This window comes from Sander lucioperca, chromosome 24 (assembly GCF_008315115.2).
Source record: "Sander lucioperca isolate FBNREF2018 chromosome 24, SLUC_FBN_1.2, whole genome shotgun sequence".
Lineage (NCBI taxonomy): Eukaryota > Metazoa > Chordata > Actinopteri > Perciformes > Percidae > Sander > Sander lucioperca.
In genome coordinates this window covers 8,043,132-8,056,935 of record NC_050196.1, presented here as the reverse complement: position 1 = coordinate 8,056,935, position 13,804 = coordinate 8,043,132, and the positions used below count along the sequence as shown (strand labels likewise).

At 42.7% G+C, this 13,804-nt stretch overlaps 1 protein-coding gene across 3 annotated transcripts; it reads right to left on the bottom strand.

Moving 5' to 3' along the window:
- Positions 1–356: 356 nt before the first annotated feature.
- LOC116044689 lies at positions 357–13,278 on the bottom strand. 3 transcript variants are annotated; one of them, XM_035998719.1, is made up of 11 exons: positions 12,944–13,278; positions 11,243–11,388; positions 9,278–9,359; positions 8,958–9,096; positions 8,467–8,669; positions 8,151–8,287; positions 7,902–8,043; positions 7,489–7,770; positions 5,487–7,352; positions 1,949–5,417; positions 357–1,723 (listed from the first exon to the last, which is right to left on the bottom strand). In XM_035998719.1, exons 1-11 carry the CDS (start codon positions 13,067–13,069, stop codon positions 1,713–1,715), a joined length of 6,603 nt encoding a protein of 2,200 aa, XP_035854612.1. In that variant the 5' UTR covers positions 13,070–13,278; the 3' UTR covers positions 357–1,712. The 3 variants fall into 3 exon arrangements, with proteins under 3 accessions (XP_035854612.1, XP_031147959.1, XP_031147958.1); XM_031292099.2 differs by having other exon boundaries at positions 1,949–5,644; positions 5,678–7,352; XM_031292098.2 differs by having other exon boundaries at positions 1,949–7,352.
- Between the last annotated feature and the right edge of the window lie 526 nt (positions 13,279–13,804).

The following is a 13,804-nucleotide window of genomic DNA, read 5'->3' as shown; positions in this document are numbered from 1 at the left end:
ATAAAGGCTTCAAACTTTGAACCTTTTATTGCTAGCTTAGTCACAATTGGCAATTCAGTTCCCCTTTTTTGTTTTACCTTTTAAGTAGTTTCACCTGTTGGATTTCAAATTCTACTGTAACACAAGCCAAAGGTTAGCAAAAAGTGAGGATTTATCTTCTGAGTGATCAGTCTACCTAAGTCAACATTCTCTCTTCCTCTGCAGCCCACTCTCCAATACTGCTGTGTCTTATCTGTTGCCAGTGCACTGAATAATTTTATTTTCTACTTTTGGAAATAAACTGCTCATTCCTCCTCTGATGAAAACACGCACTCCTCTGGTGTATCGGATGTCATTTTAACGGCAAACTGAACAGATGCCATTCGAAAGAAGTTTTATTTTTTACTTCAAGAACAAAATATAAACCCAGCTCCAACATCCCCTTTTATAATAAGCCACTGAAACTCTTCATATATTTACAAAAAGATTAAAAAAAAAAAACTTAAATAAATATAACCTGCCGCTGATCATGAAAGACTTGATGAGGTCTCCTGGTAACACTTAGAAACTGTGGTTGTTTATGACTTTCTCTTTGAAGGAAAGAACATTCAACCTAAAAGAGAAATCACAATGTTTCTATGGTCTTGGACAGTTCAGTAGATAAAATCTATGTTTTAAGTGAGAAAATATAAGCAAGGATGTCAGCTGCTCCACTGACAGCAAATAATTAACAGAACATGATCAGTGACAGAACCCAGCAAAATATCAGCGGGATACTGGCACATTTTGTGGTGGGTAGCAGGAAGTGAAGCCATTTCTTGAGTCCATCCAGTGATAAAATACAGTGGAGCAGCTTTGTATGTAGAAATCCTTCTGTTGCAAAACAGAGAAAATAATATCTTATGTTTTGCAAGAGGGAAAAAAAAAAAAAAAAAAAATCTGTTAACCTAAATAGATTGGTGCACACTGCCCCCTACTGGTTACTCATGGTGAGGACAAGCACGTACATAATCAACCCCATAGGGATATAAGAAATACAATTAGTATTTAAACAAGAGTTAGACATAATATTTTCCCAAAGAAGACTCTGATACAGCAATCTTGCAACTTTGCAAATGTAAGAAAAGTATATGCAACCTCAGGATGTTAAAATAGCATGACTTGTAAGATGCTTCATTCATTTCACAATCCCCGTCACTTGGAGAGTTTAAGCAGAAAGAAATTGATAAATCGTATGAGAACAGTGCAAAAAGCAAATAATGGCAATATATGGCTTACTGATGTGAAAAAATATGTATCCTAGTGATAGCAGGAGCAGCCTTGTCGTCTGGCTCGAGTGTTTTTTTTTTCACAGCTTTCAAGAGTCCAGTCTTTAAGCCACAGTTCTTAATCTCCATACCAGGTGAAGCAGCTGGAAACGGCACGGCGCTTCCAGAGCAGGCACTTCAGTACTAGCTGTTCTGCCAACGGTCTGACTGGGATTCAGTTCAGTTGTCTTTTGTCGATCGGCTGTTTCGTGTGTCCTGACCGCTCCTACAGGCACGTGCTGCAGTCAAAGTCAGGTATCCCTTTTCAGTTCTCAGGCTCCAGATGCCCGAGTCGTTGCCCACAGCAATGAACAAGTCATCCAGCGAGCATTGATCTGTCGAGTTAGGATTCCTCCGGTGGGCTCCACGCAGGTCAGTGTATTACGCATCCAAAATGTCAATTCACTTAGACTTTATTAGACATGTTCAACTGTTGCCTGAAACAGAAAAAAAAGAATAATGACACACCCTAACAAATGTAGCTTCCATGCTTGCATTATTTATTGCCATATTGAACCCAATACAGGACAATATCTCAGATTTTTGTATTGTCTTATAATCAGGGCTGTCTTGTACTCGGGGCCAATACGGTATTCTTAATATCCAAGCTTGCATGCTTAAGTTTTCAATTTGCTTAACTTTTAAATAATAAAAAGACTCACCCTCGTCATCAGAGTCAAATCCAAAGATGTTTGAGCACTTCTGCAGTTGGAGATGACTCTGTAGATCCTCGGCACTGTTGAAAGTAGCAAAACAGTTGGCGCATCGTTGTCTCTGCCGAGCCGTCGCAACGTAGGTCTGCTGAGGAGAGGGGGGGCTTCTCGGAGACGACTGGAAAAACGACAGCGCCTTCCTTCGTTTTGGCATGGTAATGTACTTCTCATCCAAGTACGCTGTAGGCGGCAGGCGCATGAATGGCCTCTTACTATACTCTTCCAGAGCGCTCTTAAACACTGTAGATTCAACATCCTCTCTTGTCGCTTGTCCGTTCGTCACTACAGCGTAACCAGCCCTGCTAATTGTAGAATGTGGCGTTTCCTCTAAAGTTTCTCCCTCCTCGCCCACAGCGCTCCCCACTGCCTCGGCTTTCCCCTCAGCGAGCGGTTGGATTTTAGTTTGGGACTTTGCAGGCTTCCTAGATGCTGATGAAGCACCCTGGCCTTTGCATTTCTTCCTGACAATCTTTGTGTCACCTTCTTTATGAACATGCTTGCGCTTCTTATTTGCCTTGCTGGTGTCTGAGATTTTCGCGACGTGAGGTTTCTCGGATTTGGCGGCAGGGGTGATAGAGCCAGAGCCGTCATGCGTTGCATCCGTTGGTCCTTCTTTTGCTTTTCCTTCCACGTCAGGCGAGCTTTCTTTTGCTGCTGCTTTAGCCTCAACCTGTTGCTCTACTGATTTAGACTTGGCTTTCTTTTTCAAGGCAGAGGTTGTGCTTGCATCTTTACACGGCCGCCTTTCCTTGAGCGTTTTCATGTCCCCTTTTTTATTGATATATTTGTTCTTCTTATTAGTCTTGCCCGAGTCTGAAGAAGCACTATGACTACTCTTTTCTTTCTTTCCTTCTTTTTTCACATGTGATTTCTTCAATTTTTCTTCTTTTGTTACCTTCTGCGTTTTCTCCGAGGTGGTGCGTGGTGTCACATTTAAACTGTTAGCCGGGACAGCACACACAGATTTACCAGAGCGGCTTTGTGTTGAGTCTGTGTTTTCTGTGTTCACTTTTCCCTCCTCATCAGCACAACTTTCTGCTCCCGCTGATGCTTTGGCCTCAACTTGCTGGACATCAGATATGGACTTGGCAGGCTTTTTCCAGACAGATTCTGGTTCTTTGAGGGGACATTTTTTCTTAACAATCTTTGCGGTGGCTTTGCCATTTGTAACCTTGTGCTTTTTTGACTTGCTGGAGTCTGAAGAAGCAGTCTGACTGCTGTTCTCTTTAGGAGCGGAGCGTTTTTTCACTTTATGCAGCTTCTTCATTTTGTCAGCTGTCGACTTGTGTGTGTTGTCTGCTGAGGTGGTGCTGATTGATTGATTTAAGCTGTTAGCGGTCACAATAGCTGTGGAGGTATGAGAAATGCCCTTTTGTTTGACAAATTTCTTCTTCATCTGCTTGATCGTTGATTTCTTAGACTTTGATTCACTGATTGACGTTTCCGTACTTTTGACTCCATCTTGGACCGGCTGGCTCTTTTCTTCTTCTTTTGACTCGTTGCTCACATTCGAGGTCTCTGCTGCTTTAGTGGGGCTCGCAAGTGGAGCCGTTTTGTCTATGACCGCTGGATTGTTTTGACCAGTAGTAGTGTTTTCATCGTGCACAGCTTCCTTTGACTTAGGAGGACGCCCTCTTCTCTTAGGACCTTTGGTGTTTACTTTGACCTGTTTTTTCTTCAACTTATGCCTTACTTTGATATTGTGTTTTAACAACGACGATGAGATGACTTTGTGACTTTCCGTTGTATTTGTTACTTTATCTTTTCTTAACGTTTGCCTTAATCTCAGATTAGGGCCAGTGGGCTGTGTGGAGGTGTCCTTGTTAGAAAGATTCTTTAAGACGTGTGAATCCTTGGTCGCATTTCTCTCTTTCAACAGAAGTGATCCACTGACAGTGGTGGGAGAAGGAGCCTGAACAGGTTTCCCAGTTGACGAGTTATGCAACGCTTCTTCTCTTAATTTATGAGCAGCCTTTACACTCACGCTCTTATTTACAGTAGTGGTAGCAGTTGCATCTTGCGGCCTATGATCCGGTTGTTTCTTAGCACCTGGCGTGTTATCATGTTTGTCACCCGTTTGCCGATTTGTGTTCTTGTCTGGTTTAGTGGGTTGGGAAGCATAGTGCTCTCTTTCATGGAGGTTCAGTGCCCAGAGACAAATAAATAGTTGAGAACAACCAGGGCGGCAGCACACTGCCTGCAGCGGACTGTGCCTCCTGGCGTGGCGTCTCATTTCCATTCCAGTTTTGAACCGGGCAGTACAACCCTGATGAAGGCAGGGATGCCGCGGAGTGAGTCTGTGTCTTTCAACGTGGTGCTGAAAATGATCGAAACTCCACATAACCCTCATGCAACTACTACATTTGCTGTTTCCCACACGGAACGCCAGTTCTAAAGGTTTGACTTCGCCGTAGTGATCTTCAAGAGCATGGTAGAGGAGTGCAACGCGGTTTTTCGACAGGTCTGTAATCCAAGCGCAACCCTCCACAGGACAGCAGACTCTCTCTTGTGGCTCTACATTTTTCTCCTCGACAACTTTCCCACTGTGTTTCGTGGCCGTCTTCAGGACCTGCAGAGATTTGGTCTCCTTCATTTTATCTTCAGTGAAACAGCCCAACGTTTTGTCTACATGTACTGATGTTGCAGAGGAATCCATCTCTATATCTGTTTTTTTTTGCAACCTGGGATTCTCAGCTTCATCATTTGATCTTACTTGAGAGAGCTCCTCCTGTGCAAGTGGCTGCTTAGCTTCCGAGTTCACGGTGTCCTTTTTCGGTCTGCCGAGCCTTTTCTTCTTGCCAATATGCCCATTTACCTTGTGAACAGGAGATTTATTATTAAGGTGCTTTGACACGTTTTGTTTCTTTTCATGTAAAGATTGACGATCCACTGGCTTGTCATTGGATCTTAACTTTCTGGAGCCAGATGGTGTTGAATCTGGAAGGCTTATTAATTTAAGACCGTCAGTAGCAGGCTGCCTTGTTCTCCCACTGCTACGGCCCCCAGAAGACACGTTTGTGGTCTTAGCTTTGGCAGAGGTCTTAGGTGTGGCGATATCTTTGGTCTCAGAGACCCAGTTTTCTTGGGTATTACCAGCTGACTCTTTGCTCCTCTTTAGCTTCTCAATATGGTCAGAAAGGTGCATCATGGCCAGGAGGTCATCTTTGAACATCGTCCTACAGAACATGCACTCATCTTTACGATAATGGAACATAGCATGTGCCACAACCCGACTTCCCTTAAAGACCTTGTTACAGAATGTACAACAGTACTCCAACTTGGATTCCTCAGATTCTAGTAGTTTACTGTTCTCAGGTGTTTCTGGACCAATATCCTGAGTTCCCTCTTCCTTCCCTTGCACATCAGCAACTACAGAGCAGCTGGATGCAGTGCGCAATCTGTGAGGAACTTGCGAGGAATTTCCAGCTGTAGATTTCCTTCCAGCTCTTGACTTACTTGCAGTTGTTGACTTACTTCCAGCTGTTGACTCCTTGGAGGAACTGTCCTCTGGAGCCGGCCGTTTGTGATTCTCCAGATCAACTGCCGCAGGTGCAAGTTCAGTAACCATTTCTGTTACTAATGTCAGAGCAGATATGTTATTTATACTGTCCTGATCTGTAGGTGTATTAGTAGTGACCACTGTTCCTCCGCTTGGGTCATTTTCACAAGGCATATATCCTTTTGAGAGTTTGGGGAAAACATCTGTGACGTCCACCTCAGAAATGTTGAGCACTTCTGGGATGTCTGCTTTATCTTGGGCTACAAAATTTCTGCCTGTTTCAGCCTGAGAAGAGAGTGACTTCAGATCTTGTTTTCTATCTCTAAGAACATCTTGAGACTGCGAGGATGTGGGCTCAAAAGATCCAACGTTTGAAATGTTGGCCATAATTGAGACTGGAGGGATGTTATCAGTAACTACCATCTGACTGTTGTCCGCAGCTGAAGTTGTGGTTTTTGAAGTGTCTTTAACGGTTTGATCTTTGGAGACCTTATCTAAACCTGGGGATTGAGTCACTTTAGCCGCTTTTGAGGCAATAATGACTTTCATCTCAACAGCAGACTCTTCACAGAGTTTTTCTGCTGAAGCTTCAGTTGCTGCTAATGTCTTTGACGCACTGGTAGCTTCCATCTCTGCAGCAGACTGTTTGGAGAGCTCTCCGCCTGAAAATGTCTTTCGTGAGACAGTTTTTTTAGTTTGAACTTGAAGGACTGTTTCTAAAGCTGGGGATTGTGTAACTTCAGCTGCCGGTGTCCGAGAGGTAATTCCACCTTTCATCTCAGCGGCAGGCTTTTTACAGAGCTTTCTGTGTGGATCTTTTGGAGGACTTCCTTGCACAGAGGAGCGTGTGATTGTTGATACCGAGCCTTGAACGTTCAGCCTATTACCTTTTCCTTTCTGCCGCCGAGCATAACAGTGCAACTGTTGTACAAACATAGCTGCATCCCGCGCTCTAAGAATCACCTCTTTGCGCTGCACAGTCTTCACGGGTTGTGATGCGGCAGGAACCTTCACCGTAGGTCTGTAAAGAAGCACTTGAGGTAAACCTCTCTGTCTGTTCAAAGTGTCCTCGGTAAACGTTCCCATCAGTTCATTGTCTGGTAGGGAGAGCTCAAGAATTACTTGTGGCGGGGTGGCTGGTTTTAGAGGGCCCAGCAAAAACCCTTTCTGGTGCTTGCGGTTGTTTTTCCTTGCCATTAAATGAGAGTTTACTGAAGGTTTGTGTTTTGCATTGTTCTTAAGCTCACCCGTTTCAGACCTCTTTACGACAGAGGATCCGTGGTGCTTTTGATGTTTCAACCCATGCTTTTTCATCTTCGGAAGAACATTATTCTCTCCAAGATTTCCTGAGTCCTCCAGAAGCCACTTGGGTTTTCTAATCCTCCGTTTCGGTGGGTTCTTCTCCGAGAGTCGTGTCGTGCGTTTAAGTTCCCCATGCCTAACGGCTACATTGTCCTGTAGCCTGTCTAGCTGCCAAAATGAACGCCTCAAAGGTTCAGCTGATGATGATGACCCTCGGTTGCCTTTCTTCTTTACAGTGTGGTCAACATTAGGCCGCGTTTTGCCTGGACCCATCTTTAATCTCTTGGATGCAGTGTCAGTATCCTTTTTATGATGTCTGTCCTCTTTATGGTGCCGCTTTTTAGCTGCCGTCTCCTTACTTCCTTTCTGACATGCTGCCGTGCTTAATCGGGAAGCAGCTTCTTTGGTGCAGTAGCTCGGGATCCATTTGTCCTCCATGATTTCTTCTAGGGCCCCACTGACCACCTTCTCACTCATCAGCTTCAAACAGTTGGTCCGCAAAGCAATGAGGTTCCAAAACTCTGGGTCAAAATACAAGTCCTTCTTCAAGACCTGAGGAGAGACAGAAAAAGAAATTGTGTTGGTATTCCATTATGGAATAATGATGGGCAACAATCATCGTCTGAACTGACTGAGAATCTGAAACTACACCTTCTCTCCGTCACGATTTGTTAAAAAGGTGCTATACCTGCAGGGTTTCAAAGCGAACGTGATTTCTGATGGGGCTGTACTCCACGTGGTACTCCTGATCAGGATGCATGTAAAGAAGGTACACCATCTTGTAGGCCTCGACAGTGCGTTCGAGGAAGAAGACGAGAAGAGCACATGCCCGGCAAACCTCCAGGTCATTGGGTAGCAGGCCGGCTATCGTTTTGTAGATTAGGGACTTTGTGATGACGTCGCAGGGAAGGCAAGACCCCAGAGCATTGGCACAAAGCTCCACGCAGAACTGGATACCATCTTCACCCAGCTTGTGAGATACAAACAAAAGGTTAAATATCAATTCAACAAATATAGAAACCCTAACATCCTCACAAATATACTCACATTTATAAATACGTATACAGTACAAATAAACTGCAGTTCAAATATCTGTCTTACCTCTTGCAATATGGCTCTGATGAATGGGAAGATTGAGTTGACATTGGTCGCAGACAGCATCAGCTGATGACTCTCCCCAAGGAGAGCGTTCTTGGATGTATTCAACCGACTATGAAGTTTACTCCATATGAAGACAAGATCACTGCAATGAACAGAGTTAAAACTTGTTCGTAATGATACTTAAAATGGGAGCCCTCGGTAAGTAAACTGACCTCTCATTACATTCGCATCACGTTGAAGTTTACTTACCACAAATAGTACATGTCTCCCCTGCGAAGCTGCTGGGAGAGGAAGGCTCTACTGAGGGCGAGTAGCAACTCGTCCTTTTCCTCACACTCCAAACTGCAGATGATGTGAATCGCATCTTTACCATTTAATTCAGCCACCTGAAAATCAGAGGACAACGAAAGCATCCGTTTTTAGGACAAAGATAGTTCTCACACGGGAGATTTTGGTATAATTGTGCGGTAGCTAAGCAACAGTTACAACAGACTGAAGTGACAATCCTCGACCGTTTGACTGAACGACACACCAGTCTTCTGCATAGCACAGTCACTCCACCCACCTCTTTATGTAGGAGGTCATGCTGTGAAGTTTTGAAAAGCCACGTGAGGTAGACCTGGAGGAAAAACAAGTGTTGTCCTGCTGTGGGATTCCGAGCACAACACTTAGCCAGGGCCATAGCCTCACTGACCCGCTCACAGGATAACAGGTAGTGCACCCGGAGCTCAAAGAACACCGGCATCTCGGAGCTGATGCACCCATCCACTGAGGAATAGCCACGACGCCAGAAGAGAAGAAGATAGATATGGTTTCAGTTTACTTGATACTGCGTCAGAGATTAGCCGGTAAGAAAACAACCACTGAGAACAAAACCATTTTTAAGTATTTAAAAAAAGGTATTTAGATAATCCCGTTAGTCAAACCCGTTGGTTTATGCGTCATCATGAGACAAAAAATATATATATTTTGCCAACTAATTTGGTGTAATCAGTAGTTCAGAGAGGTAATGACATTAGTGTTTATCATACTACAGATGTTAACCATGTTACCTACCTTCACTCTGAGGTAAATTGGACTCACTGAGGATTGCCTGTAGGGCTGGGACGGCCCAGGGCCCGCCGCCCCGAACCAAACGCTCCACCTGAAGTAAGTGGACATTCTGAAGCCTCCCAAGGGCCAACTGGTGACATTCCTGAAAGAGGAGAAGTACAAAAAGGGACTTCTTAAAGCGCTAGCATTTCAATTGCTATATTAAGAGCACCATCATCCTGTATTACAATAATGTTCACAACAGTAATTAACTGTTTTGAGAGGTGTAGCGCACAATTAACAACACTGTCCTGTTGAGAAGATGAGCTACACTTCATGCTCACCTGGAATGTAACGGTGAACTGTTTCAGTGGCTCCTGGTGGAAGTCCTTCTGGTCAAAGAACAGCAGCAACTCAAAAAGACTCCTGTGAGGAGATCAACATTGTTTGGCTTCTATCTACAAATCCACATTGAAACATTTGTTGTTTACCTACTTTATAACTTAAGTCTTGAGTATTCACAGGAATTCAAGTATTTGTGTTGATGTAAAAATACTGACTGTGATAGAGAGCCAGAGGAATGCACTTAAATGGGAAGCTAAGGGGAAACCCCGGGGAAGACGGGATGACGGATTCATGGATGGAGTAAGATCAACCGCTGGCAGCATGCCAGGGTTTTTCTCTGGATCACAAAATGAGTTACTTGAGCCAAGGAACACAATCAACTTTCAATTCCATTAACGATGCCACTAACCGTCCGCAAATATACAAGACTACGTCGGAGGTGGTTGCCAAATATTTCCTGTTGCATATTTGAATATTCTTGTTGCGTTCTGTATGCAACTGATCTGAAAGGTTTTCTCTGTGTGTGTGACAATGGCAAGTGAATACAAGTGATTTTTAAGGGATTTTACCCTGATTATTTCATAACACGTATGTGTATAGAGTTAATGCCCTGTTTAATCAATGTCTGTGGTTTTTCCAAAGGGGTTGTGATGCTTGATGTGATGTGTGTGCTTTTCCAAGGGCATATTGTGCTGGGCCAGTTCCCTAAGGGGCAATAAAGGGTTTCATTCATTCATTCATTCATTCATTCATTTATTCACAGTTAAACGGATGTGAAACTTGGGACAGCGAAGCAAAACTAAAAATAAACAAAAAACAGTACAACATACTTACGCTCTACTTTCTTTCTTAACCCTTGTGTTGACTTCGGGTCAAATTGACCCGTTTTAAATTTTTGTTTTATATCAGAAAATATGAGACGTAGAAATGTGTAGAAGAAAAATGTAACAATTTAAAACGTTGGAAAAAGCTAAAACAAAACTGTGAAAAAAAAGGGATCAAAAACGTCAAAAAAAGGTTGATGGGAAGACAACACAAGGATTAAGGGAATGTCAAAGTGAGATGCTTTTTCATACATTTAAGTATTTCACCAAATTTGAATATCTTGTTTTTCAGGAACAATAATTCAAATGAGAAATTTTAACATGTGTTCCTGTCATCACAGACCTACTGCCAACTAGCTTGTGGTATAACTGATGTTCTGGTTAAATAACTTCAGCGAGCACGACTGATGAGTAAGAACAGATTCCAGTGAAATAGAAGGTGCGTTGCAAAACCCACTTGACATTCCTTAATGGTTAAAACTGTTACTGGGAACTACACTTAAGCTCTCACAGACATCACCGGACTGGCATCAAGGTGAACCAAAGGCTAGTGGCAGCTAAATGTGGCCACTACCTTTCACAGTTGCACAGAAACAGCCACAGTAAATGTGGTTTAGAAGAAGTGATATTACCTAAACAAACATCTAAACTTTGCTTGCATGGAGGGTATTTCTGGCTTCACTCTGGACATTACAAGTAATTAGATTAAGAGATGGTACGGAGGAGGAGTTGCCTTGGACAAAAAGCCTGTCATTGGTGTCGTAACTCGGTCATTAGCACATTGCGCTGCTATCACCTACAGCAAATTCAGCTAGTTATCCTAAGAGTATTCCCATCACACGTTACATGATCATGGCTGGTACTGCAAAGTATGTGACTAAAACCCACAGGCTTTCACCTGACTCCTACACTGAGTGGGAGTGACCACAACGACACGTATGCTGTTGAACTACTTGGAATACAATTGAGACTCCTCACGTACAGTAAGACATAATCTCTTCGGAAACCGTTTTAAATCACAGCATTTAAGTGGCACTGCTTTCTTTTGATTTATTTGTCATTGCTGTTCTAAAACGGCAAGTCAAATCTGTGGCAATCAGGGTTAGTTAAAAGTCTTTAGGGAGGGGTCTATATACTTACAAAGCCAGACTACTGAGTGTGTGGAGCACATGATCACAGTTTGATGGAAAGAAGGTGCAGGCTCGAGCGAAATAGCAGAGAGCTATCTCAAGGATCCTGAGCTGAGGCAGCGGCACCTGCCAGCGAGAGGCATACTCCTCCACTAGCTGCACGGAGAAAAGACAAAACAAAGAAAATATTACAAGGACATATGCACATATCACAGTTTGGACCATTTAGCTTGTTTAAGTCTGTGGCGATATTAGATGTTTTAACTGCAACTGTAGGTACACTGGTGATGCAACAGGACCAAGGCTAAGCCTAGTAGCATTTTTTTTGCATTTTCAGCCTTTCAGATATTAAGATGTCCTTCTTTTCTCTATTTTATAACACGGTCAACGTATTATCTTGAATTTGGACTGTTGGTCAGACAAAACAAGACATTTTAAAACATTGGAGTCCTATCAATATCTGTGTTTGGTAGATAGGACATTAAAAACCGACAGCTCGTCTAACTACTTATTAACTACCCCTACAGTAACTAACACATGGAATTAATCAGCATGGCTGAGCCACATCTTTTATTATATTGCTCAAATCAAAATACTGACTGGAACAGTTAGGCCTATGTCTGCAGCTTTTCTCTTTAACACACATTTACTACAGTGTGCAACCAAAACGGGACATTTAGTGCTCCTTTACACAATATTTCCTGTTAAGTCCCTAAAATACAATGTGCTTATATTGCCCTCTAATGGTGAAGATCACTCTTGTGCACCACTGGAATCCTGTGAATGTTAACTGTCAACAATGTTGTTCTCAGGCCTTTGTCCCATTAGTACAACTACTTCACTACTATTAAACTGCAGGGAAGTTATGAAGCCTCAGTGGCAAAACGCCGATAAAACGCATTGTGCTTCATTAATCCACCTTCAGGAGTGTCCAAACTGTGTTTTCACACAGAGCAAAACCTTACATTTAAAGTTTAAAGGTAATGCCAATAGCTTAGTAGCAAAAATGATTATCTTGGTTATATTTACCAACTGGTTTTATTCCTCTAACGTTATAGTATTATGAAAACCTCAGGGTATGGAGGACATCTTGTGACACAAGAAATGATGTGATGTGTTACAACAAAGGTACACTTTAAGCTACATGTCCTTTTGCTGCAGCTTAATTAACGTTAAACTATATTCGAAATTGGACTTTATAGCTAAGTGAATGCTTAATAATGCAGGCTACTAATTGAATAACAACCTTAAGAAATGTTAGCTAAATTCATTACTAGTGAAATGGTTATCAAGCGCGTTGCAAACTTGCAAAAAAGGTGTCCACTCGGTAGTTTAGTAAACATGCAGCGTACTAACTAAGCTAACTTGCAGACAAATTTTGGGTTAGCTGGCTCAAACAATTAGCCCAGTTAGCTTGCTAGCTGTACAGTAAACAACCATGTCAAAATATGACTGGTTTACTGACTCGGACGCTTCAATAAAGTCACCTGAATCTGAGGCTGGGTTATCAGACATAACGTTAATGTCTGAAAGGCGTTACGGCATTTGTTTTTAAAGAGACTACGACTCGTTAGCTAGTTAGCTAGATGCTAACGAGCCTACCTGCTAATGCTAGCCGTGTATCGGCCAGTTCTGGGGGAGGGGATTCTGCTAACATAACGTTATAAGCTAGCTAGTATCTTCGACAATCACATCAGGTACGGCTCCTTACCTTGCAAAAGTCGGAGCAGAACAGTTTACTATTGGCTCGCAATTCATCACTTGAGTAGCGGGTCAACAAACTCTCTAATTGTTTTTCGAGCCCCTCTAACTCGTACACACTGCCCTCCTCCGCCATACTGCCTGTCTAGCCTCGCTCGTAGCATCGCCACGGTCAACCACTTGCATTGACAGCGCTGATTGGATACTGCAAACGTTAAGGGGCTCGGTTATTAATCCAGCATGCACCGGAGAAGAGTTTAGCGGAGTCGGAGCTCCACAATTAAATCAGATTGCATTCCAATAAAGTACCGCCGCCACGGTACAAAGAGTAGAATATTACATGCGCCATAAACCACATGGCAGACACAAACACAGCACGTTAATGACTTGTTATTATTTGCGTTTACGTCCCATTGTATAAACTTGGGAAATTGTTTGACGAAGCTATTCGGTTTGTCATTCTACTGTTAAAAACCTTACAATACATACATATGAAAGACTTTTACTCGTGTTTTAATCATATTTATACATTATTTACATACACATATATGGAATTATCAAATATATTTACATAATTAATAGAAACACTATGTAAACGTGTACATCGTGCAGATATCTATATTATATAGTTTCATTAGGATAACAACAAAAAACTAACAAAAGATATATATTCCTTAGATTTGACCTGTTTTAAAACATCCTAAGCAAGGCTAAAGCCAAGTTTAGTGTCGAGTTGTTTTTAAATGTAAAACTGTATGTGGCCGGGTTGGTTCAGTGGGTAGAGCAGGCGCACATATACTGAGAGGTTTAGGCCTCGACGCAGAGGTCCAGGGTTCGAATCCGACCTGTGACGATTTCCTGCATGTCTTTT

Coding starts and splice junctions, on each gene's coding strand:
- LOC116044689 (XM_031292098.2), bottom strand. CDS start 13,069: ATGGCGGAGGAGGGCAGTGTGTACGAGTTAGAGGGGCTCGAAAAACAA. Junction 8,670..8,957: donor CAATTTACCTCAGAGTGAAG/GTAGGTAACATG, acceptor GCTATTCCTCAG/TGGATGGGTGCATCAGCTCC. Junction 8,044..8,150: donor GGAGACATGTACTATTTGTG/GTAAGTAAACTT, acceptor TGTTCATTGCAG/TGATCTTGTCTTCATATGGA.